At 33.3% G+C, this 26,759-nt stretch overlaps 1 protein-coding gene and 1 long non-coding RNA gene across 4 annotated transcripts in view; one reads left to right on the top strand and one right to left on the bottom strand.

Annotated features, from left to right (window-relative positions):
- LOC108141043 overlaps nucleotides 1-5,249 on the top strand; it is a 29,985-nt gene extending 24,736 nt beyond the window's left edge. For 2 of the 3 annotated variants that reach the window (XM_017264176.2, XM_017264175.2), the window contains exons 5-15: nucleotides 1,082-1,195; nucleotides 1,276-1,413; nucleotides 1,542-1,679; nucleotides 1,760-1,848; nucleotides 2,711-2,838; nucleotides 2,914-3,033; nucleotides 3,118-3,263; nucleotides 3,335-3,509; nucleotides 3,569-3,882; nucleotides 4,600-4,797; nucleotides 4,861-5,249. In XM_017264176.2, coding sequence (XP_017119665.1) covers nucleotides 1,082-1,195; nucleotides 1,276-1,413; nucleotides 1,542-1,679; nucleotides 1,760-1,848; nucleotides 2,711-2,838; nucleotides 2,914-3,033; nucleotides 3,118-3,263; nucleotides 3,335-3,509; nucleotides 3,569-3,882; nucleotides 4,600-4,797; nucleotides 4,861-4,958 — 1,658 coding nt within the window. In that variant the 3' untranslated portion in view covers nucleotides 4,959-5,249. Of the gene's footprint in view, nucleotides 1-1,072; nucleotides 1,196-1,275; nucleotides 1,414-1,541; nucleotides 1,680-1,759; nucleotides 1,849-2,710; nucleotides 2,839-2,913; nucleotides 3,034-3,117; nucleotides 3,264-3,334; nucleotides 3,510-3,568; nucleotides 3,883-4,599; nucleotides 4,798-4,860 lie in introns of all 3 variants that reach the window. The other variant, XM_041709578.1, reaches the window with a different exon arrangement.
- A 5,311-nt stretch (nucleotides 5,250-10,560) lies between these two features.
- Nucleotides 10,561-25,055, bottom strand: LOC108141079. The gene is made up of 3 exons (XR_001774217.2): nucleotides 20,075-25,055; nucleotides 11,373-15,560; nucleotides 10,561-11,166 (listed from the first exon to the last, which is right to left on the bottom strand). It is a non-coding gene; the product is annotated as an uncharacterized LOC108141079 (long non-coding RNA).
- Nucleotides 25,056-26,759: the final 1,704 nt, after the last annotated feature.

The raw sequence follows: 26,759 nt of genomic DNA, 5'->3' as shown, positions 1-26,759 counted from the left end.
TTATTTTACAACCTTAACCGCCTCTGTTTCTCCGCCCATTTCCCATTTCCTGAAAACCCCCAACCCCCCAAACCATTCTCAATCCGAATCCCAATCCAGATCCCATGCTTTTGGTTTCAGAGCCGGAAGAACAAGATGAACCAAGTGTGTGTTTTTGCTTTTCGGTTCATTTTTTTTTTTTTTTTGAACGTGTCGTGCCTTTCAGTTGAGTTTACAATACAGAAGTTGGGCAGTGCAATTCCACAGCCCAAGGAAGCGCCGCTGAAAATGAAAAACTCTTGTCTTTAAGTTATTTCTGTGAACGTCATAAGTCTTTGGTTTGTTGTTCCTTACCGCCTTCGGTTTGTTTGCTTTTTTTGTTTTTTTTTTATGAAACTTACATACTTATCTGACTTATGTATTGTACTTACCGCTGCTTTTTACACATTTCCACAGAAATTGTTGTTGTTTCTCCACTCTGTGCCGCACTTGAAGCTCGAAACTGGGGGCATGACCGCGGTGGCAACTTGCCTTTTGCCGTTGCCTTTACACGCAGCAAGCAACTCGCAGCGCTCAACTTGCGACATTTCTGCTGATTTAAAGCTTCATTTCGTCATTTATTTGCACAATTTTCTCCCGGACCATCAGCATCAGCGGCCACTTAATTAAACAAATTTCTGTGCAATTTAAATGGCGTGCTTGGCGATGGCCCTGGCGGAGCAGAAATCGCAACAACAGTGCAGCTTCCAGTGCGGCACTCAACAAAAGTTGAAAACAAAAAAAAACCAAAAAAAAACAAAACAAAAAATAATAAATAAAACATATTTTTCACATCCTTAGCCCTTTGTAGATTCGATTTCCTTTCAACCATGCCTTTACTTTAATGTTTTGCTATTACTTAGTACAGTTTACCACTTACCTACTCTGCTCCCACTAAACCTTACTACTTTCTACTACTAATACTGCTACTACTACCACTATTACTATGTACTATGTACTATTTTTCCTTCTTCTGTGTGTTCTGTGTTCAAACGACAACCTAATTTGCGATTTGCATTAATTGAATTTTTATTTGTGCTTTTAAAATAATCATGTCCCCCAGACTTTTGCAAGGGCCGTGAGACTTTACAGAATCTCTGCGACCAGATACCGGGCGATGCCCTGCTCTACTCGCTTTTCCGGGAAAGCGCCGAGCCGGTCAAGTGTCCGCTCAAGGGTGAGTACCAGCGCAGTGCCCTTGGGGCAGTTCAGAAATGCAGGGATCTACTTCACCCTTCACTTCATCCTCGCCCGCAGGACCCTTCATCTTCACGTACAATCGGGGCCACGGGGAGTGCAAGTCGCCGGTGTCCAACATTGAGAGCTGCACGGAGGAGAGTCGCCTCCTGTTGAGCTTCCAGGCCTGTCCCGATGTCCAGGGCACCGAGAGTACGGGTAAGTCTCGCCGGTGACAATGACTCATCGCCTTGCCTTGCATTGCCTTGCATTGCCTTGTCTTTCTGGCCGGAGTTCAAGACGAACATCCTTTCTTCCTTGCTTCCTTTTCGGTGTTCCGGCTGCAGTCGAGGAGCTGACGTGCCTGGCAACCTGGAAGGATGGCAATTCACGCTACTTGGTCGGCCTGGTCTCGCACCATCACGCCATTTCGAACGAGGAGCGCTATCGCTGCTTTGTCTACGAGAAAATCTCCTCGCTGATGGGTAAGCAGCAGCCAGCCCCCGGGCAAACAGGATGAACTTTTGTTTGGGCCCTAATACCCGTACATTCGTACCCTTTGCAGGCGGCCCCAGCATGCCCAGCTCGAAGGATGCCGAATATAAGCTGGCCCAATCCGGCGACGCCACTTGCAATGGCTTAGACAGTGCCGAGGTAAGCATTTTTCGAAGCCCCAGCTCCCAGCTCCCCCCACCTGTTCTCTCGCCATTTTCATTTAACATCACTCAGAAAAATTATGGTACAACTTTGATGGGAAACGGGCTTTGAAAAGAAAGTGTATATTTTAAAAGGTACTGCTCTAGAAAGTTAAAATAATCATTGGTTAATAGTCCCGATTATAGAATACCTGTTACTCAGCCAAAAAACTTCAAACTAAATATTTCCCTACAAATCAATCGAAGTTTGGGTGGCGCCATCTGTCCAACTGCAAAGCCAATACTAGAAGCTTAGAGCGGGCAGCATCCCCACCCCCCAATATCAGTTCTTTCGTTCTTTCTCTCTACTGCAGCGATAACCGGCAGAGCAGCGGCAGAGCAGCGACAGAGGACTTAATAACCCTATAACTTCTCAAATAATAGATCGATTTCCAGAGTCCACTCTAACGAGTGAGCGTGGGTCCGTTTTGAAATAAACTTGCGCTGCGCAGGAATTACTAGATTCTGCATTTTAAATCCCATATCGCTAGCAGTTATATGTAGTTTCCGAGATCTTGACGTTCATACCGACGGATATGATCCTGATCAAGAATGTATATATTTTATGGGGTCGGAAACGTTTTCTTCTACCTGTTACATAGTTTTCAACGAATACAATGTACAATTTGCACTTTCACTCTACGAGTAACGGGTATAAAAATAAAGCTAGCAATTTATAAAACATATAATTAAAGTTAACAAATAATTTGGGATTTTGCTCTTTAGTTTGTCCTGCATTTAACATAGCCGAGTTCTAAGATTTTATTCTGAGTGCTTCTTGGCCACGCCCATCAGCTAATCCAACTAACTCCCGCCCACAGGTCGGTTCGCGCATCATGTCGCTGCGAAAACCGCCCATCGCCGAGCGCTGCGACTTCCCGGCCTGGTTCAAGGGTCCGCGCCACTGGCACGCCCTTATGGGCAATGCCGTCTACAATTATCATTCCAAGTGAGTAGCAATCAGGCCTGCGGCCAAGTTGTCATCCAAACCGGTCCTGAATCCCACCGTTTCCCGTTTTTGCAGCGACGGGTCCGTGCACATTATTAAGCCCAACGGCTATATGGAGACACGTGCGCTCTGCGAGCAAATAAATAAACAGACCCCGACCGAAATGATGGCCGTGGTGCACTACACCACCGGGTGGTAAGTGGCCCCAAATTGAAAAATGAACCCCCCCTCCCCCCAAACCCCTCGATTCAATGTCCTCTCCCCCCTTTGTGCCCGCAGCCAATCGGGATTCATGTGCATGATGTTCTACCGCCGGGACACGTTCGTCATTGAGATACAGACGGGCAAGCCGGCCATTCGCCTGGAGGACGCCTGTGCACCGGATCACTTTGACATCAATAAGATGGCCTACATTACCTTGCTGGGTAAACTGCACCGACGTAGCAACCTCTGCGCCTTCGTCTTATCAAACGTTTGTGTTTATGTCGCTTTTTAGCCAGCAACCCGGACCTGGCCATTTGTCCCATGGAGGGAATCTACACGCTACGAGGCGCCATCGGACCGCCGTATCTGGCCACGCGCCACAAACGCAATCACAACGGCAAGTCGCATCTGGGCCATGGACATCATCACCACGAGGGCGCTGACTCGGGAAATTTTGGGCATAAGGGGTATGTCCGCTTCATGGCTGCCACCTCTGGCATTTCTCAATCTATTTCCGTGGTTACAGACACAGTTCGCTGAGTTTCCGCAACGCGGAGCGCATGGAGCGCGGCTCCTGGCATGCCAATACTCGAGGCCTTCCCGTTCGCAGTCGACGCAACGCACCAAAGGATCCGCAGGTGCAGCAGCAACAGCAGCAGGCGTTGGTCCTGGAAAAGGTCAACAGCAGCGATACGAGTGTGGGATTTGTGGCCACGAGGAATCGACGGGATGTACCGGGATGTGTACCCAACTACAATGCCCAGCGGCAGCTTTGGGTGGGCTGTTCGGCGGAAAACCTGATCGACGTCAGTCCACTGTGCAGCGTGGATGGGGAAGAGGGTAAGAAGATGTCAATTTATCTATATATTGTATACTATATATTGCATCCCATCATTTGTATAGTTAAGCCCTGAAAGTCTAGTAGTCAAGTTTGCTTAGTTATGGGATTCAAGATTAGGCTATGCTCAATAAATTATTAAAATTTATAAAACGTTTTTTTTTTATTTTTTTTGTTATTTCATTTAATTAATATGTTACACAAGAGAAGACTTGCAAGTAAGATGCTAGTAATAGTAAAATAAATGATATTTATTGGTATGGACAAATAATTCCATACTCTGCGCTTACTTTATTAATTTGAAATCATCGCAACGTGTAATAAATATATTTTAGCGTTTGCACTGTAACCATTACATTTTTCTAAACATTTTTCGTAAAAATCCAGTTAGTCTTTCCATCTCTCTGGAGGACCGGCGTTCGACAGGTGTTCCTTAATGAAATCTTAATTAAAGTCCTTGCCTATTCGCAGCAAGGAATCTCAGTACCTTGGTCCGGTTTTTAAAAAGTTCTGACTTCCAAGGGCTTTGCATTAACAATTAAATATTTGCAACTCTTAGCGACTAGCGCATTAACATATAAGTTCCAAACATGTAGCGTTGGGATTAAATGTTATAATAAAATACAAATACAAATTAGGCAAGCGCTTAGGGAACACGTTTTCTGTAATATGTAAGATTAGAGTTCAGAGTTAGATTTCATATATATTTCCATTTGCAGAGTATTCCTGTCACGGATCTTGGAGCGAGAACAGCACCTTCTACATCATAGCTCGGCACAAGGGCAGCAAGCACGGGGTCTGTCTGACCTATCGACCCACTGAGGGCACCGCTGCCAAACTGGTTGTGGGCGATGCCTGCTATCGCGGCTCCCAGAAACCACCCGACCATCATCTAGAGGCCAATCTGTCGGTTTTGGGTGAGTTGATTGCACGAATTAACTTTAACTCGGAAGACCTAACGTTCAAATTTTGAAACACAGGTAAATGCGGTGAAACTGGAGCAAGTGCTGCGCAGAGTAACCTGGCAAGCTGGCTGCTGCTGGTGGCGACGGCGACATGGCTTCACCTGCACAGCTGAGGGACAAGTGCCGAAAAGCACAACTTGACATAGGCATCTAAGCGTGACAAGCCAAAGCGCTATGTATACATCACTAATTCCCCAAAACAAAATCCCATTATGATCGACATGTATACAAGACACATCTAAGACTTATTGTATATTTCGTGTAGTATGATAAGTGTGAGGCGATATCGAACCACTTCGCACTGGTTTGGCTGTACATAATGTATTGTTTTTCCTTTAGTAATGATACACACTTTTGTTTAGTTCTAAGTGCTTAAAATAAAACAAAAATAATATTTCGATAAATTAAGAAGAGCAGGACGAGCACACACAATATGGAAAATGGTTTGCAATACAGCCTTAGATCAGCGCTTTTTGTATTAGGCCTAGTAAAACGCGTCTAGTACTAAAAGTAGCGCCACTATTAACGCAAGTATGCTGCAAATGCTATTTATTTATAGTACGACTACCCAGTAAGCATTGAGAACATAAAAAAAACCAGAGAAAAGACATCAGAACTATACGAATACAAGCTAAAAGCTTTTTCGTTTTGTTTTTTGAAACCACCTTGTCGTGTGTTTTATGGCGTGTATTTTTTATATAATTTCCAAAATGTTTCCTACAACAAAGTACATATGAAACACAGAACGAAGGCAGAACAGTTTTAACTATACATATATAAATACGAAAAGTATTCGGAGGAAATCCGTTTTCGCGATGCTTTCAAAATGTACAAACAAGCAGGTGGCCCATTGTTGGTCACTCGATTATTATGCAGCGTACAGCGCGTCATACATATATGGCATAAATATACAATATATTTTTATGTACAAAAACGTAACGCAAAATCGTACATACATACAACCGAGTATATATATTGAATAACGTTTTGCATAGGATCGCATTGGTTTCATAATACATAATTAATACCTTGCAAAGTACGCATATATTGTATGATTCATTGTAATAGTTATATATACTGGCAAGCAAACATACCTAGGCATGTAAGAAAAAAGAGGAATTCGAGCAACTTTGATAAGTAGAGGCACACCACTTTCATAATCAATCAACTAACTTTGTAAGACACAACACAAATCAACTCACGACTCAACCAAACGAATAAAAGACGGACGATGTCAGGTCGGTAGACGAGGGACGCTAAAATAATTAAAGTGTTTAAGACAATTAAGCGGTGATATAGGTCTAGAATAAACAACTGTGTAAATCTCTGATAGAAGCACAACAGCTGCGGCAGCAGAAGAAACAGCCAGGCAACACATCTGCTGTGCTGCTAGAGTTCGAACGAGGAATTAATGATGATCAAGTGTATCCAAAGGATTTCAACAACTAGCATTTTTCTCTCGATGTAGTAAGCAAGCCTTTTGCCCAAATTCCAAAACATAAACGATCCAATAACGAGTATCGGTAATCAATTAAGGAGTAGCAAGGACACGAGCAGAGAGAGAGAGACCCCTTCAAGGCAACTAGTCAAAATTTATGAAGCGTAACTTTGAGTTCCATGTAAATAGCGAATGTAATGCGAATTGACCCCCGGTACGCGGTACGGTGTGTGTATACATATGTAACTAAATGCTAGTTAGCTAAAGGACGAATGGATTGAAACTTGGTGGGCACGAGCACAAGCACGAGCATGGACAGTGGCGTACGGAGCATAAGCGTTACTTTCTAAGTACTATGTATACATTCAGCAACACTCATATATAGACATACGAAGATAATGAATTATAAACTCGAACAGCAGGCAGAAAGTGGCCGACACCCACTAGGAATACACTAGGAAAACCGAATAGGAATCTGAATCGGAACCGGAAACGGAAACAGAAACAGAAACAGCAGCTCTCCAGATCGTTGTGGCCAGACAAATCAGTAGTCGTGATGTACAAAATGTACAATGATAATCGGATGGAGTAGCAGCCGCTGAGCATTAAACATTTTTTTGAGTGTACCTCTCTAAATAGGCATTTCCATTTGTTGTCAGCTTTTAAAACGTAAATACGAGCATATAAAAAAATAATAAAGACATTTTAAAGAAGAAATCCGAAAGACACATGAATCAAACGAAATATCGAATAATACTTGAAGTCAAGGGGCAGTTTTTTGGCCTGTCCTCCACCAGCGTGGACTGAAATTCCGTTTGGTAGCCGCTTTGCTGCTTTATTTTGCAATTGTTAAACTGAGACACTTTACTGTCCCTGTCCCTGTCCCCTCAATCCAATCCCCATTTCGATTTCTGACGCAGCTCCACTTGCAGCCCTTGTTTTCTTCTTTTCTCATTGTCAGAACTTTGCGTGTTATTGATGTTCCAAACGGTATCCACAAATGTATTCGAATGTTTCTAAAAACTGCTATTTAATTAAACAAAAAGCAAAAGGTAAACCCAAACCAAACAAAAACGTGCAACATATATTTTTGTAAATAGACGAAGCAACGCTTGAATTTTTATCAAATTTTTGTGTATGGCCAACTGCAGTCGACCGACTTATGTGTGATGGGCGGCCAGGCTCAGCTTGTGGGCGTGGCTGCTCCATCTGAGTGTGAACGCTAAGCATTAGAATTAAGTGATTTTTATATTCAAAGCGATTTTATAAATCATTTTAATTGTCTATTTTAACGAGTGGAACAAGCAGAAGGGAAACGAAACAAATTATGCCGTCAGTTTAGTTCATGTGTGTGAAGAAAAATGTATGCAATTTTCGTCAATAATTAAATGTTTTGAATACTGTGTTCTCACCTTGTTTGAATTTGTTTTTTAAGCTAATATAAATACAAATACAAACTAATTAAAAATATAAATAAAATTTGTTTTTATCTCGCTCAATTAGCCGGGACGACTTAATTGGAAGTGGCAATCAGCATCAAGATAAACTTCTAAATTAAGTCAAAATTAAACGACTAGGTATAGATTATCCAAATTCTATTTCCCGAAACAAAATAAGCATCGCTATAGTCGAGTAATATATACCCGTTAATCAGCTAACCATTTTCGAAATATATAAAACTATCTGACGAACTGCAGTACGCCCAATAACTGGCCTCTACCACGTTTAAGAGTGGCATGACTTCGCGATTGGTGGGAGTTAGAGTGGGAATGGACAAATTTTGAAATCATCTTGGTCTGTATACGAGAATCTCCGTGCTAAGTCCCAAAGCTATATTTTTTATAGTTTCCGATGAATCGACGTTTATACATGAAATCTGGCTAGACCGATTCGGCTCTTGATCCTGATCAAGAACATAACACTATGGACGGCAGTTCATATAGTGACGATGCGCACCTCGAGCGTGTGCATAGGAGACTACTGTATATACTATGTATAGTCGCAGAATTGGAAATCTACTGTGTTGCTCCGATCGTAACGAGTAACACACCAATCAAAAGGTATAGCTAAAAAAATATAGTCTGTTATCAACCTTTTCAAAAATTAATTTGTTCGGGAGAGCGGTCTTGGGATGCCACACCTCGTTGAATTCGTCATAAAATTTCCAACAAACTGGCATTCACAGCTTACAAATTTTGGGTTGGATCAAATTTCGAAAAAAAAATATAAAAAAACTTATAAAAAATGCTAAAATTGGCGACCTCCAAAAAATGAGTTTAAATTGCAGAATTTTTATCGAAACTATAAACTATAATGATTCAATGATGGAGTGCCAAACCTCGTTGAATTCGTCATAAAATTTTCAACACACTGGCATTCACAGCTTACAAATTTTGGGTTGGATCCAATTTCGTAAAAAATGGTGCTGGTACCCCTTATAAAAAATGATAAAACTGGCGACCTCCAAAAAATGAGTTTAAATTGCAGTTTTTTGATCGCCACTATAAATTATATTGGATCAATGATGGAATGCCATACCTCGTTGAATTCCTCATAAAATTTCCAACAAACTGGCATTCACAGCTTACAAATTTTGGGTTGGATTAAATTTCGAAAAAAATTTATAAAAAAACTTATAGTTTAAATTGCAGTTTTTTGATTAAAACAATGGAATATATTGGTCCAGTGTTGGAATGCCAACCCTCGTTGAATTCGTCATAAAATTTCCAACAAACTGGCATTCACGGCTTGAAAATTTTGGGTTGGATCTAATTTCGAAAAAAATTATGAAATTATAAAAAATGTTAAAATTGGCGACCTCCAAAAAATGAGTTTAAATTGCAGTTTTTTATCGAAACTATAAACTATAATGTTTCAATGATGGAGTGCCATACCTCGTTGAATTTCCAACAAACTGGCATTCACAGCTTACAAATTTTGGGTTGGATCAAATTTATAAAAAATTGGCGACCTCCAAAAAATGATAAAATTGGCGACCTCCAAAAAATGAGTTTAAATTGCAGTTTTTTGATCGAAACTATAAATTATAATGGTTCAATGATGGAATGCCATACCTCGTTGAATTCGTCAAAAAATTTCAACAAACTGGCATTCACAGCTTAAAAATTTTGGGTTGGATCAAATTTCGAAAAAAATGATGATGGTACCTCTTATAAAAAATGTTAAAATTGGCGACCTCCAAAATATGAGTTTAAATTGCAATTCACAGTGAAGTACCTTGGGTACCTTGGAAGCCGTATAAATTGGCTGCTTGTGCCTCTACTCGCTGGAAAGCCAAGAAGATGAGTTGAGGCAATACTAACACCCAAACTTTCCATGGGCATATATAGTTCTATTTTTCTGGAGTTGGCAGGACTGTTAAGTACATCTGGAACAAATTTCATGTAAATGTCATTGGGTCCTTTTAATATGCATAAAGCTGATTTATGCCAACATTTCAAAAAATTAAAAAAAAAAAACTTTAAAAAATCATGCATTTTTTCGCAATGGGATAATTTGCTATAGAATTACTTTTGGATACCCTTTAGAAATTATGTGATTTTTTCAAAAACTAGTTCTTTGATCGATTAACTACCAAAATCACCCGCCGATTTTGCGGGGTCTTGCTTTAGTATTCAAGAATCGCGGTTTTAAGTATGAACTTAATTTGAAGGAATGGCGTTTTAAAATGTCTAATGCAGTCCACCGGAGCCCAAAAGTATGCTGCATCCCTTATATATTCTCATACTCATAAAACACATACACAGAACATACATATAATAATGCTGAACACTGAAGGGTCGTTTTAACACCATCATAAAGCAATTTAAATATTTAAAAAATAAATAATGGTTTTTTAAAAATGCAGACGCAAAGAAGAAACAAAAAAAAATAAAGAGAACTTTTTGTTGAGATGATTATTTTACTAATATTGGCAGCCCCGGCACAAAAGATGTAATTTTTAAAAGTTGATAAGTCTTCAACCACTTAATATTTTTAAGTAACTTATAACTTATAATATTAACTTTTGTGTCATATACTCAAATGTGTGTTAAAATTAATTGAATATGTTTCCTACTTTTTTTTTAGCAATAAAATTTGCGAAAATTATAAATGTTTTCCGACTTTGGATTACAATAACTATATCTTTTAGAAATCCTTAAAATTTTATTTTTAGTTGGTTGAAAAAATCAATCTTTTAAGAAGATACTGTGGGGATGAAATTGGTTCCATAGTAGTCTTGCTAACGTGGGAAACCATCCACACTATACAAGAAACATGCTCATTTTTCTTAAAAGACTACTCCCACCTGACAATTGGATACTTGGACGACCCTCTAGTAGGAGACTCTTACAAGTCGCATAGACTGCCACACTGCTCAGTTTTGTAAAATATCTTTATTTTTTAACACATTTTCCTGGTACACTTTACATTTGTGAAAGTAAATTTAGTTACACACAATACACAAACCAAAAAAAGTTTTGTTTTTTCATAACAAAATTAATTTTAAATTTAATAAACAATTTTTAAGAAACAACAACAAAGAAAAAAAATCCCCGTTTAAAATTATAAAGGTATATATTCATATAGTTAATTATTTGTAATATACAGTATCGTACTGGGCCCATATTTCAAAATAAAGGTAAATTGTTTGCCTGTTTAAATCTAGTGTTGGAAAATAGACAAGGAATGCCCATTAGTTTAATGGTCACAAATACTGCCATGCCTTTTATAAAATTATTTTTAAAAACGGGTTATGCAGTTCGGTCTTGGAGTCAAATGCCACATCAATAGCTTGCTGAGTCATCTGTAGTAGTTAGCATCTTTAATCGCTGATGTTCCTTAAATTTGTAAGCTTACTCTGAAAAGCGTCCTGTTTGAACCTTTAAATATAATTTGATTAGAATAATAAAGGCCTCAAGGTCTTTTTTTTATATTAGGCTAAGTGACTGGATTTCACAGATTTTAATTTAATTTACATTTTTACATAGTTGCTAATAAATTAAAAAAGTTAATCCAAAATGCAAAACAAATCTAGTCAGTTAGCCATATTTAATAAAAAGATTTTTAAGGCATTTCTGGAATGTACCTGCATAATTGGAGACAGTTCACGCAGTAAATGTGGTGGTATCATCCTTCTTAAGGCACGAGGGACATCCTTCTTGAAGCCGCATTCTTTCAATGGTGGGTTGTTGAGTCGTCTTGACTTTGTCATGACAAGTGTCATGTTAGTTTATTGAAATTTATATCTCTTTGTTCATACATTTGGTGGGTGAGGTTTTTTATAGGGTATTTGCAATACCAAGGTAGGGATTCATTTTTTGGAGAAGGTACAAAGACATAGCATCAGAAACCTCACCCGAAAACCTGATGCTGAATTCGTTCGAACGATAAGAATGTGAAAGGGGAGTGAAGTTTTAATATTTTTAGGGGTTTGCGGTTCTTTAAAATAAAATTCATGAAGAGCAAATTCCGGAAGATTGTTAGGATGATAAAAAATACAAAAACGTATGATTTTCTCAAAAAAAATTAAAAAAACAAGGTGTTTAGATCGTAACAAGGTATAAATATTATTATTAATTTAAAATATATATTCGTGCTGTAGAATATTAAGAAAACATTTACTAAGACCCGCATCCATTATAATGATGTTATTTTAAAGTAACTATAGATGATATGAGAAATAGGCAAAAACAAGCAATATTTAAGCCACAATTGCATAAAATTTACAATCATCTAAAATGCTTTGCCTAGTGGTATAAGATAAAATGGCTTGCCTTGCTTGAGTGAATTTTATTGACAATTTATTTATAAAACATGAAAGCAAAAGTCAATGAATTTTTTGTATATGCTGAATGCATAACTTTTTTAATTTAATGATTAGTGGGCTTTACTAACTAAAACTAGAAAATATTAGAAACCCGTTAGACAGCTAACCAATTTCAAAGTCAATATGCCGGCAGAAAGTAATTGGGTTTTAGGTATCGTCAACTAATAAAATGTTTTATTTATACTAATAACTTCTAAGATAGAAGTTCGATTTGGAAGATGTTTGTGTGAGTCGATATTTTTTAATTAAACTTGAATCTGCTTGTTAATTCCCATATTTATAGCTCTTTTTGCAAAGACTGAGTTTTTTATCAAATATACTTTTTAAGGTCGGAAAGGTTTCCTTCAACCTGTAACATACTACTATACATACAATATACCCTCTAACTCTTAGAGTAAAGAAATATTTAGTGGTTTTCTGTTTTAAGATGAGTATCCAAGCGTATTTCAGGTGTAAACAATCGTTAAGTTTTATCCTTTTCATTTTATTATTTTAAAACTTTCTGTGAAACTTTAAGTATTTCAATATAATTTGTGTACAAAAACAACAACGGTAGAGGAGGTAATGAATGTGGAAGAGTTTTTTTTAGTAAAAAGTCAATTTACTACATCATTTTTTTTATTCCAACATGCTAATAAATCTTACACCACTTTTAAAGTTATAGACTTATATGCAAGCATAATTATTGGAAATATCAATATAATAACTAATTTTGCTCTTCACGCTGATTAGTATTTTTACCTTACAAAAATTTCGTGCAAACAGGAAAGTTTTGTGGGTAAGCGATGCTTGCTATGCAATAAAACAGATTAAGTGGATTACCATTTAAGCATTCGAGTATTATGTTTAAAAACATATTCAATTTTGTAAGCGGAAACCGAAGATAAACATCTATAGACACATTTAATTTCGATCATGTTAAATGTTTCTAACGGCGTTTGTGCATTTATATTTTTGATAGGTTTTCCTTTGTAGGTAAACTTCAAAATAAAATTGTTTCACCAGTTTTTGAAAATTAATTCTACCTCATATTTTTTTAAAAGCATGTTTCCCATTTGCATTTTAAACAGAACGAAAAATAGCTAGCACAACTAAAGCACTTTTTTAAAGATGCTTACAGATTGGCTTTAATTAGCTGTTATCGAGGAATTAAGAATCATATCAAAACTGGTCACTGTTTTAATTATTCTTTAGTAATTCTATGCTGATGTTATTAGGGTTGATACTCTTTTTACATCCGTTTCTATTAAACTTTAGTAATGTGATGCTGACGCATAATATATGTCTTATTAAGGTTGATATTTTGTTTTGTATACGTTATATTTATCCATGTTTTATGAATCATTAGCGTGGCTTAGGCATTCCAAATCGTGGAGTGTAGACCAAATCCAGTAGTTGACGTATTTATGAATATAATGAATTCATGCCTGGTATTGTTGATACTAGATAATTTTATGTCCTGGTAAATGTTGTTTTTGACTTCGCATCCCTTTTTTATTTTGAAGAATTTAATTATTAGATGTGTCCAGGTCAATACATGTGTTTGTGAAGTTTTCAAAATGTTTAGCCTTGTCAAAGCCTTCTATTTTACAACGGCGATTAAGCATTGATATATGAGCAAATTTTGCACAGAATCCAGTTTTATGTTTAAGAAATGTATAATAAATGAAGTAAAAGAATATAAATCGCCAAAAAAGATATCCGTTTGAGAGACGTTTAAAAAGATTGATGGGTATCCAATTTAAAATTATATTTTTGGTTTCCTTTCGGATTTCATAGTTTATTGATAGTTCGGTATTTATTCCACTAACAGTTGATACAATTTTATTGGGTTGCCATATTTTTAAGTCGAATTGTCAATTATATTAATTTAAATCTTTATGTAATTCATACATATTCTTTAATTTCAAATATTTTGTTCATTTTTAGAATTTACCTTTTTTTGTTATGGCCTCAAACTTTTTGATAAGTTTTAAAAATATTGAATACTGTTTAGAAACATATTGCATTTATATAAGGTGAATATTTTTTATATATAATCCTAATATTTTTTTAATTATATTTTTTAAAACAGCTCATTTTTAAAAGAGCAAGCGTATTGCGTATATTTTAGAAATCCTAACAGAGTTCTTTAGTTCAAGGCAAACTTGGGAATGTCCTTCCATAAATAGCTTTCGCGTGGTTTTGAAAAGCTGGTTATTGAAGTCTCAAAATCATATCAAAACATACAATCTTTTCAAATAGACATAAATTGCTTTTTAGTTATTTGTTGAATTTAATGTCGTTTTTTTCATTCAAGTCTGGTTAAACAATGCTTTCCAGAAAGTGCAGTGAAAAATAAATACAGCAGAAAATGTAGTAAAATCCTAACTTGATATTTAAAAATGTATTGGTTTTGGTAATTGTTTTTCATATTAGTTAATCCGATGTTAATAGGATGTTATATAATGTTTAGATTATTCGAACTTTATGTAATTACGAATTTATTTTGAAGAATTTAATAGGAATGTAATCCTGAGAGTTTTTACGGCAACGACTAGTTTTAATATAGTTTTTAAACTTTTAACCATTAAGCAGCTTTACATATTGATTGAGCAATGGTTAAAGCAGCTAAGGATAAAATTATCCTTAGCTTTTTGTATGAGTGACAATTATTAACCTAGATCAGACAATTTGTAGTGTGCATATTTTGTATCTTTACAAATTATGTGAAATTCATGCATCAGTTGGCTTCTTAAGTTCGGTTGGCTACGCAAAAATGCACTAGGCTTCTTTGTAGAGTTTGTTTTTTTGATTTTTCCAAAGTTAGGTTTGTAAGATTAAGTAAATGTATTGAACAATTCAAAGTATTATAATAAGTCAGATACATTGAAATTGTCATCTATTCCTTTGAGATGCTTATATGTACTCCATGGTAAGTTTTAATGCTTTCTTGAGCGGCATTTTTTGTAAAATTGTGTCTATTGTTTATTATATGTTTTGTATTACTAGAAGAGTTCGACAATTTACAACACGTTTTCCAATTAATAAGATGACGATAAACCATTCCATTTATTTATTGATAATTTGTTTTTAAATTAAATTGAATCTTATAACTTTATGGAAACTACATTTACAAAGCATACCGCACCTTTCAGATTTTTATAGTTTGCATACTTTATATCATGGAAACCAATACTTTTTCGTGTGGAAGTCATAGGGAATGGTTAGAGGTTTTTTTGGGAATTTTAGATGTTTTATGAAATAACACCAACATACTCACAAGGAAACACCGTACGATTTAAAAGTCATACCTTTAGTTACTAAAAAGTTTACGATCTAAAATCGATTTAAATAACACATTTTCGTGTGGAAATCATAGGGAATGGTTAGAGTTCCTACCTAATGTTTTAGAAATTATCAGATAATGTTTTATGAAATAACACCAACAAATTTACAAGGAAACACCTTCAGATACTTAGAAGTTTACGATCTGGAATGGACACTCTTTGAACCCTACCTAATTCGATCTAAAAGATATACCTTTAAAATTTGTATAGCTTTCATTCATTTAATCATGGGGAAGAAGACGTAGGGACAGTTTAAGTTCTTTCCTAAGTTTTTACAAATTTTTAGAAAACGTATCAAGAAATAAGACCAACAAATTCACAAGGGAATACCGTACGTATTAAAAGTCCTACCTTCAATTACTTAGAAGTACGCTTTAAACCTTACCTAAGTTGATTTAAATAACAACACCATTTCGATTTTTATAGTTTGCATTCCTATTATCGTGGGGAAGAAGTCGCACCTACAGGTTAAAGTTACTACCTTATTATTTTTAGATAATGTTTTATGAAATAACACCAACAAATTCACCAGGGAATACCGTTCGTTTTAAAAGTTATACCTTCAGTTAATAAGAAGTTTTCGATCTAAAATGGACACCCTTGAAGCCTACCTAATTTTATTTAAAAATAAAACATTTACGATTTTATAGCTTTCATTCATTTTATAATGGGGAAGAAGACGTAGGGACAGTTTAAGTTCTTTCCTAAGTTTTTACATGTATTTAAAAAACGTTTTAAAAAAATACCAAAAAATTCACAAGGAAACACCGTACGATTTAAAAGTCCTACCTTCAGTTACTTAGAAGTTTACGATCTAAAATGGACACGCCTTGAACCCTCATTCGATTATAATAACAACACCTTTTACATTTTTAGTTTTTCTACATACTCTACTTACAGCGTAGAGAAGAAAACACTGTGGCAGAAAAATCTACCTCCTAATTAAATTTTAAGAACAACGCCTTTTAAATTAGTATAGTTTGCATATATAAAGTAAAAAATATCCGAAAATTTATTGTGAAAAAACCAAAAAAAAATAACAATACCGTATTTATTAAAAGATATTCAAAAGCTTATGATCATGGTTGTGCATACTTCATGAGGAAATTCTACCTAATTCTATTTGAAGAACAATACATATTTGATTTTCATAATTACCTATTATCATGTGTAACAAGATATTGCTTTGTTACAACCAAAAATAACTGAAAGTTTTAAGAAAATAATGTATGAAATAACACCAAAAACTGCACCGTTTGTAATAAAGGTCATACCTTCAGTGGTAAAAAAAAATAACACCTTTTAAATTTTGAATTAGTTAATTAATTTTTAATGAAATAACACAAAAAAATTCTCGATAAAATACTGTATGTATATTTATATATAAATCAAAGCCAAAAAAAATTAAACTGAGTACAAAATATTTGGATTTGCTACGTATGTTTTTACCAATGTGTGGTCGAAACCTTCTTCATATTTTAGAAAAAGATTTGTATGTATATTTTTATGCTGTTAAATTTGTTGTAGAAATTACATTGAGATTATGATTTTGGGTACAAAACTTCATAATTTCTTTTGCATTAGTATATTTTAGAAATCCTATCAAAGTTCCTTAGTTCTTGTTTTTTAACAAATTGATTTGCATTTGAGTAAGCAAATAATCGAAATAAGTAAACAAAACTAGAAGTAAACTTGGAAACAAAACAGCAAGCACCACGGAAGCCTTGTTTTTTCAATTAAAAGTTTTCCATTTGTGTTTATAAGCTGTTAGTAATGACTCAAAATCATATTGAAACAAACAATCGGGTCAAATAAACATAATAAAAAGAATTAAAGAAGAAAGTTTAGTACAAATCCTTACACAATATTTAAAAATGTGTCCAGTTCTGTAATTGTTTTCAATATCAGGTAATGTTAATCGGATGTAAATAGTTACATCATGTTTAGTATTCGAAGATTTACGTAATTACGAATTTGAAGAATTTAATCGGAAAATCTTACATTTCTGAGAGTTTTCACGGAAACGTATGCTTTAATATAGTTTTCTAAACTTTAAGACTTTTAAGCTTTTTTACAGCCCTTTCTTTGCCATTTATAAATTTAACCTTTATATTTCGTGTGAATGAAATGTTTAGGTTCAAATCAGACCTTTTGTAGCGTGCATACTTTGCATAGTTTGCAAATATCTGCATAAAGATTATAGACGGGAAATCAATGCAGCCATTAAGCTTCTTTAGTAGGGCTAGCTGCGCGAATTTTCATGCTAGTATTTGGCTCCTTTAAAAAATTTAGCAGGGAGAAAATATAAGTTTCTTGACTTTTATTTGTCAAATGCAAAGCCAGGTTTGTCAGATTAATTAAACAAGAAAACATTTTATCTGTCTAAGCTATTTAAGTAACACTTATATATAAAATACCATGTATTTCTTTCGGATTTAAATATAAACTCTTTCTTAAGTTGTTTATTCATTTGTGAGCTGTAGTTTTCATAAATGGAATCTTTTATTAAACAGACGTTATTGTATTAGGAGAAAAGTTTTACATTTCTAAAACGATGGTAAATTAATAAAATAACGATAAAACAAAAACATGTTTAATAAATGAAATCGTAATTAAAATTTCTTGGTTATCGTAAATCAATTTTGCGCAGTTGTTTTCAAATTTAATTGCGTAATACATTATCAGAACAACATTTTCGAACCATTTATAAACTAATAATTAATAATGTGAAATATACACATTTAGTAGTTCACGATCTTGAATGGGCACACCTTATATAGAAACTTTAAGTAATTCGATTTAAATAAGGGCACATCATTAGATTTTTTTTAGGTTGCATACCTTTTATCATGGGGAAAAATTCATAGAAAGTCATAGTCATAGAAACTTTTCAGAAAAAGTTTTTTCACCAACAAACTCACGAGAAAATAGCATACGTTTTAAAAGTCCTACTTTCACCTGTTCTGAAGAAAGCTTGCCAAATTTGATAAAAGACATATGTTCGAGTTTTTAACTTGCATACCTTTTACCATTGGGAACAAATTATTGTGAAATAATTTTATTGAAAATGTTCAGAAAATAATTGATCAAAAAACACCAAAAAAAATTACCATATGTATTAAAAGACCTTATTTTAGAAATTTATATGCTTACGATATTCAATAAGGTCACCCTTTGATAGAAACCTGATTTCGATTTAAATGGCAACACCTCTTAACTTAGTGGGACATATTAAAGTTCCTTATCAATTGTATTGCAAGTTTCAAATAATGTTTTAAAAATAACACCAAGAAATTCACGATGAAATACCTGAAGTATAAAACACCTACCTTCACATGTTCTGAAGAAACCTTACCTAATTTGGTTTAAAAAACAAGACCTTTTAAATTTTTATACTTTGCATACTTTGCATCATGCGGAACAAAACATTCTGCAGTATTAAAGTTCCTACCTAATTTTATTGAAAGTTTTCAAAACAGGATTTATGAAATAAAACAAAAAATTTCACCAAATAAAACCGCATGTACTAAAAGTCCTTCCTTTATAAAACCTACCCATTTCGATTTAAGTAACAACACCTTTAATATTTTTATAGTTTGCATACCTTTTATCATGGGGATTAAAAGATTGTGACAGATCAAAGTTCCTACCTTCAGTGAGTATTGAAGGTCATAAAATACCTTCCTTCAGTGATTTAGATGATAACGATCTTCAACGACTTATTTTGGAAACCTACCTAATTCGATTTAAATAACAACACCTTTTAGATTATTTTATTTTATATATTTGAAATCATGCTGAAAAAATTATTTTGATATTCTTCAACACAATGGAATACCGCACGTATAAGAACTATTACCTTCACTTATTTCAAGGCTTACGATCATGAATACGCACACCTAATAAAAAAACTACATAAATTGATAAAAAGAGCAACACCTATCAGATTTTTATAATTTGCAAACCTTATATCATGGGGAATAAGCTCTTGTGACATCTTAAAGTTCCTACCTAATGTATTGAACGAATTCGCAAGGGAATACCGTACGTATTAAAAGTCCTACCTTCAGTTACTTAGAAGTTTACGTTCTAAAATAAACACCCCTTGAACCCTACCTAATTATATTTAAATAACAACACCATTTCGATTTATATAGTTTGCAATCCTTTTATCTTGGGAAAGAGGTCAAAGCGACAGGTTAAAGTTCCTACCTAATTTTTTAGAAGTTTTAGATAATGTTTTATGAAATAGAATAACCGTACGTATTAAAAGTCCTACCTTCAGTAACTTAGTGACTTACGATCTAGAATGGACACGCCTTAAATCCTACCTAATTCGATTCATGTAACAACACCTTTTCGATTTATAAAGTTTGCGTTTGCGTTTTATAAAATAACACCAAAAAATTCACAAGGGAATACCATACGTATTATAAGTCCTACTTTCAGTTACTAAGAAGTTTACGATCTAAAATGGACACACCTAATTCGATTTAAATAATACATATTCGTGTGGAAGTCATAGGGAATGGTTAGAGTTCCTACCTAATATTTTAGAAGTTATCAGATAATGTTTTATGAAATAACACCAACAATTTCACAAGGAAACACCGTACGTTTTGAAATTCATACCTTCAGATACTTAGAAGTTTACGATCTGGAATGGACACTCTTTGAACCCTACCTAATTCGATTTAAAAGATATACCTTTACAATTTTTAAAGCTTTCATTCATTTTATCATGGGGAAGAAGACGTAGGGACAGTTTAAGTTCTTTCATAAGTTTTTACAAGTTTTTAGAAAACGTACCAAGAAATAAGACCAACAAATTCACAAGGGAATACTGTATGTATTAAAAGTCCTACCTTCAGTTACTTATTGACTTATGATATAGAATGGGCACGCCTTAAACCCTTCGATTCATGTAACAACACCTTTTCAATTTATAGTTTGCGTTTTATAAAATAACACCAACAAATTAACAAGGGAATACCGTACGTATTAAGAGTCCTACTTTCAGTTACTCAAAAGTTTACGATCTAGGAGGGAAACACGCCTTAACTCCTACCTAATTTGATTTAAATAACAACACCATTTTGATTTTTATAATGTGCATTCCTTTTATCTTGGGAAGAGGTCATAACGACAGGTTAAAGTTCCTACCTAATTTTTTAGAAGTTTAAGATAATGTTTTATGAAATAACACCAACAAATTTACAAGGGAATACCCTACGTATTAAAAGTCCTACCTTCAGTTACTAAGTGGTTTACGATCTAGAATGGACACGCCTCAAACCCTACCTAATTCGATTAATTTAACATCACACTTTTGACTTATATAGTTTGCGTTTGCGTTTTATAAAATATCACCAACAAATTCACAAGGGAAAACCGTATGTATTAAAAGTCCTACTTTCAGTTACTTAGAAGTTTACGATCTTGAAGGGAAACACGCCTTAACCCCTACCTTATTTGATTAAAATACGACACCAATTTGATTTTTATAATTTGCATTCCTTTTACCCTGGGAAGAGGTCATAGCGACAGGTTAAAGTTCCTACCTAATTTTTTAGAAGTTTTAGATAATGTTTTATGAAATAACACCAACCAATTTACAAGGGAATACCCTACGTATTAAAAGTCCTACCTTCAGTTACTAAGTGGTTTACGATCTAGAATGGACACGCCTTACCTAACTCGATAAATTTAACAACACCCTTTCGATTTATATAGTTTGCGTTTGCGTTTTATAAAATATCACCAAAAAATTCACAAGGGAATACCGTACGTATTAAAATAATTAGTGGATTACGATCTAGAATGGACACATCCTAAACCTTACCTACGTTGATTTAAATAACAACACCACTTCGATTTTTATTGTTTGCGTTTGCGTTTTATAAAATATATCCGACAAATTCACAAGGGAATACCGTATGTATTAAAAGTCCTACTTTCAGTTACTTAGAAGTGTACGATCTAGAAGGGAAACACGTCTTAACCCCTACTTAATTTGATTGAAATACGACACCAATTTGATTTTTATAGTTTGCATTCCTTTTATTTCGGGAAGAGGTCATAGCGACAGGTTAAGTTCCTACCTTATTTTTTCGACATTTTAGATACTGCTTTATAATATAACACCAACATATTTTTACTTTTTCGTGAGGAAGTCATGGGGAATGGTTAGAGTTCCTACCCAACTTTTTAGAAGTTATCAGATAATGTTTTATGAAATAACACCAACAAATTCACAAGGAAACACCGTATGTTTTAAAAGACATTCCTTCAGATACTTAGAAGTTTACGATCTAGATTGGACACTCTTTGAACCCTACCTAATTCGGTTTAAAAGATGTACCTTTACAATTTTTATAGCTTTCATTCTTTTAACATGGGGAAGAAGACGTAGGGACAGTTTATGTTCTTTCCTAAGTTTTTACAAGTTTTAAGAAAACATTTCAAGAAATAAGACCAACAAATTTACAAGGGAATACCGAACGTATTAAAAGTCATACCTTCAGTTACTTATTGACTTACGATCTAGAATGGACAATCTTACCTAATTCGATTCATGTAACAACAGCTTTTCGATTTATAAAGTTTGCGTTTGCGTTTTATAAAATAAACCCAACAAAAGGTTAAAGTTCCTACCTTATTTTATTTATTTTTATTAGAAGTTTTATATAATGTTTTATGAAATAACACCAACAAATTCACAAGGAAACACCGTATGTTTTAAAAGACATTCCTTCACATACTTAGAAGTTTACGATCTAGATTGGACACTCTTTGAACCCTACCTAATTCGGTTTAAAAGATGTACCTTTACAATTTTTATAGCTTTCATTCTTTTAACATGGGGAAGAAGACGTAGGGACAGTTTATGTTCTTTCCTAAGTTTTTACAAGTTTTAAGAAAACATTTCAAGAAATAAGACCAACAAATTTACAAGGGAATACCGTACGTCTTAAAAGTTCTACCTTCAATTACCTAATTCGACTAATGTAACAACACCTTTTCGATTTATATAGATTGCGTTTGCGTTTTATAAAATATCACCAAAAAATCCACAAGGAAATACCGTACGTATTAAAAGTCCGACTTTCAGTTACTTAGAAGTTTACGATCTAGAAGGGAAACACGCCTTAACCCCTACCTAATTTGATTTAAATACGACACCATTTATTTTTTATAATTTGCATTTTTTTTATTTTGGGAAGAGGTCATAGCGACAGGCTAAAGTTCCTACCTTATTTTTTCGACATTTTAGATACTGCTTTATAATATAACACCAACATATTTTTACTTTTTCGTGAGGAAGTCATGGGGAATGGTTAGAGTTCCTACCCAACTTTTTAGAAGTTATCAGATAATGTTTTATGAAATAACACCAACAAATTCACAAGGAAACACCGTACGTTTTAAAAGTCATACCTTCAGATACTTAGAAGCTTACGATCTAGAATGGACACTCTTTGAACCCTACCTAATTCGATTTAAAAGATATACCTTTACAATTTTTATAGCTTTCATTCATTTTATCATGGGGAAGAAGACGTAGGGACAGTTTATGTTCTTTCCTAAGTTTTTACAAGTTTTAAGAAAACATTTCAAGAAATAAGACCAACAAATTCATAAGGGAATACCGAACGTATTAAAAGTCATACCTTCAGTTACTTATTGACTTACGATCTAGAATGGACAATCTTACCTAATTCGATTCATGTAACAACAGCTTTTCGATTTATAAAGTTTGCGTTTGCGTTTTATAAAATAACACCAACAAATTCACAAGGGAATACCGTACGTATTAAAAGTTCTACTTTCAGTTACTTAAAAGTTTACGATCTAGAATGGAACACGCCTTAATCCCTACCTAATTTGATTTAAATAACAACACCATTTTGATTTTTATAATTTGCATTCCTTTTATTTTGGGAATGAGGTCATAGCGACAGGTTAAAATTCCTACCTAATTTTTTAAAAGTTTTAGATAATGTTTTATGAAATAACACCAACAAATTCACAAGGGAATACCGTTCGTTTTAAAAGTTATACCTTCAGTTAAAAAGAAGTTTTCGATCTAAAATGGACACACCTTGAATCCTACCTAATTTTATTTAAAAATAACACCTTTACGATTTTTTTAGCTTTCATTCATTTTATCATGGGGAAGAAGACGTAGGGACAGTTTAAGTTCTTTCCTAAGTTTTTACATATTTTTAAAAAAAATACCAAAAAATTCATAAGGAAACACCGTACGTTTTAAAAATCCTACCTTCAGTTATTTAGAAGTTTACGATCTAAAATGGATATGCCTTGAACCCTCATTCGATTAAAATATCAACACCTTTTACATTTTTAGTTTTTTTACCTTACACCGTAGGGAAGAAGACACTGTGACAGAATAATCTTGCTTACCTAATTAAATTTTATGAACAACGTCTTTTAAATTAGTATAATTAGCTTACTTTATAATACGGAAAAGAAGTCAGTGTGACAGCTTAAAGTGTCTACCTATTTTTATTGTAAATTTTCAGAAATTTGTGAAAGCAAACAAAAAAAAAATAACAATACCGTATTTATTAAAAGGTATTAAAAAGCTTACGATCATGAATGTGCATATCTCATGAGGAGATTATACTACAAGATTCTAAAAGATATTGCGTTGTTCCCACCTAAAATTACTGAAATTTTTCAGAAAAGAAAGAAAGTTTTTTAACTTTCAGTGGTAAAAAATAAGAACCCCTTTTAAATTTTTATAAAAATTACAAAAAGTAATGTCTTTAGTTATTTTGTAGTTACGATTTTGAATAGGCACAGTTCATGAAGAAACCCTCCCTAATTTGTTTAAGGAGTAACACCAATTATATTGTTATGAGTTGTACATTTTTTATAATGGAGAGGAAGTCATTGTGACAGTTTAAAGTTCCTACTCAAGCTTTCATATAATTTTTAATGAAACAACACAAAAAATTTAAATTAATATAATATAATATAATATAATATAACGAATTGCAACCGATTTCTATGTAATAACATACCTCTTAAATAATACAAAACTTGATACATTATAGCATGAGGAAGAAGTCATAAGTAAATAACAACACCTTCTCGATTTTTCGATAGTTGGATTCCTTATATGATGGAAATGAATTCATAGGACAGGTTAAGTTTCCTACCTAATTTGGTACAAGTTTTCAGATTATGTTTTATGAAATAAAACCAACAAATTCACGGAATACTGCTTTACTTATTCAGAAATTTACGATCTGGGGTGGACCACGATATTAAAAATGTTACCTAATTCAATTTGGCTAACAAGATTTATAGTTTGCATATAAATTGACACCAATTAATTCAATGTTTGCAGATCATTGATCATTGGGATCAAGACATTGTGACAGATTAAAATTCCTACCTAAAGTTTTAAAAGTTTTAAAAAAGGTTTTAAGAAATAACACCAACAAAATCGCGAGAAAATACCGATTGTTTTAAGTCCCAAAAGTGCTACATTCATTCAAACACTCCTTACACTGATAAATATTAAAAGTAAATATTTGAATTCCAAACTTTATATGTAATGTTTAAATTAAAAATTAAAAATGTAAATATATGAATTTCAAACTTTATATTTAATGTTTAAATTAAATATAAAATCATAATATTAAATACAATGCATTTTTATTTGTATGATTTAGTATTGAAATGTATTAATTATTAAGAAAACTATTTGGTTTAAACGCTCTACATTTAAATTAAATATGTTCTTAATTTAAAATACATTTTTAGATATTAAAATCTTTTCCGATAAAAATAAACTGAAAACTTTTAAAAATTTTAATTTTATTATTTTAATATTTATATATGGAAATCAATTCGATACATACTTAAACTGAGTACAAAATATTTGAATTTGCTACCAATGTGTGGTCAAAACCATCATAGTTCTTCATATTTTAGAAAAAGATAAGTATGTATATTTTTATGCTGTTAATTTTGTTGAAAAGATTACATTCATATTATGATTTTGGGTACCGGTTAGTTGTACAGAATTTCATGGCTTCTTTTGCATTAGTATATTTTAGAAATCCAATCATAGTTCTTTAGTTCTTGTTCTTCAACAAATCGATTTGCAATTTTAGTAATCAAATAATCGAAATAAGTAAACGAAACTAAAGGTAAACTTGGAAACAAAACAGCAAGCACCACTGAAGCCTTGTTTTTTCAATAAAAAGTTTTCCATTTGTGTTTATAATCTGTTAGTAATGACTCAAAATCATATTGAAACATACAATCGGGTCAAATAAACATACACTGTATGCTATCAACTTATTAAAAAACATTTAGCAAGTGGTTTTAACAGTGCACTCTAGAAAGTGTAGTGAAAAAGAAATAAAGAAGAAAATTGAGTACAAATCCTTACACAATATTTAAAAATGTGCCTAGTTCTGTAATTGTTTTCAATATCAGGTAATGCTAATCCGATGTAAATAGTTACATAATGTTTAGTATTCGAAGACTTTTGTAATTACAAATTTGAAGAATTTATCGAAAAATCTTATTTTCCTGAGAGTTTTTACGGAAACGTATGCTTTAATATAGTTTTCTAAACTTTTAGGCTTTTAAGCTTTATTACAGCCATTTGTTTGCCATTTATAAATTTAACCGTTATATTTCGTGTGAATGAAATGTTTAAGTCCGAATCAGAACTTTTGTAGCGTGCATGCTTTCTACAGTTTACAAATATATGTATAAAGATTTAAGACATCATTGCATTTTAGAAATTAATGCAACCATTAGGCATCTTTAGTAGGGCAAGCTGCGCGAATTTCCATGCGAGTATTATGCTCCTTTAGAAAAGCTAGCAGAGCGAAAATATGAATTTTTTGAGTTAAATTTTTGTCAAATTCAAAGCCAGGTTTGTCAGATTAATTAAACGAGAAAACATTTTATCAGTCTAAGCTATTTAAGATACATCTATATATAAAATATCATGTATTTCTTTCGGATTTAAATAGAAATATAAACTTATATACTCATAAGTTCTTAACTCTTTTGTTAGCTGCACTTTTTTTAAATGGGGCCTTTTATTAATTAGGCGCTATTGTATCACTAGAAAAGTTTCACATTTCTAAAAACGATAGTAAATTAATAAGATAACAATAAAACCAAAATAAATTAAATCTTATTTTAAATGTCTTGGTTATCGTAAATCAATTTTGCTAAGTTTTTTTCAAATTTCGTAATACAACATATTCAGAACAACATTTGCGAAGCATATAAAAATATGACCGTAAGTCAAATAGGCATT

Source organism: Drosophila elegans, unplaced genomic scaffold (assembly GCF_018152505.1).
Source record: "Drosophila elegans isolate 14027-0461.03 unplaced genomic scaffold, ASM1815250v1 contig_476, whole genome shotgun sequence".
NCBI classification, from domain to species: domain Eukaryota; kingdom Metazoa; phylum Arthropoda; class Insecta; order Diptera; family Drosophilidae; genus Drosophila; species Drosophila elegans.
Note: the sequence above shows the minus strand (reverse complement) of the source record. Positions and strands in the feature narration are given on the sequence as shown.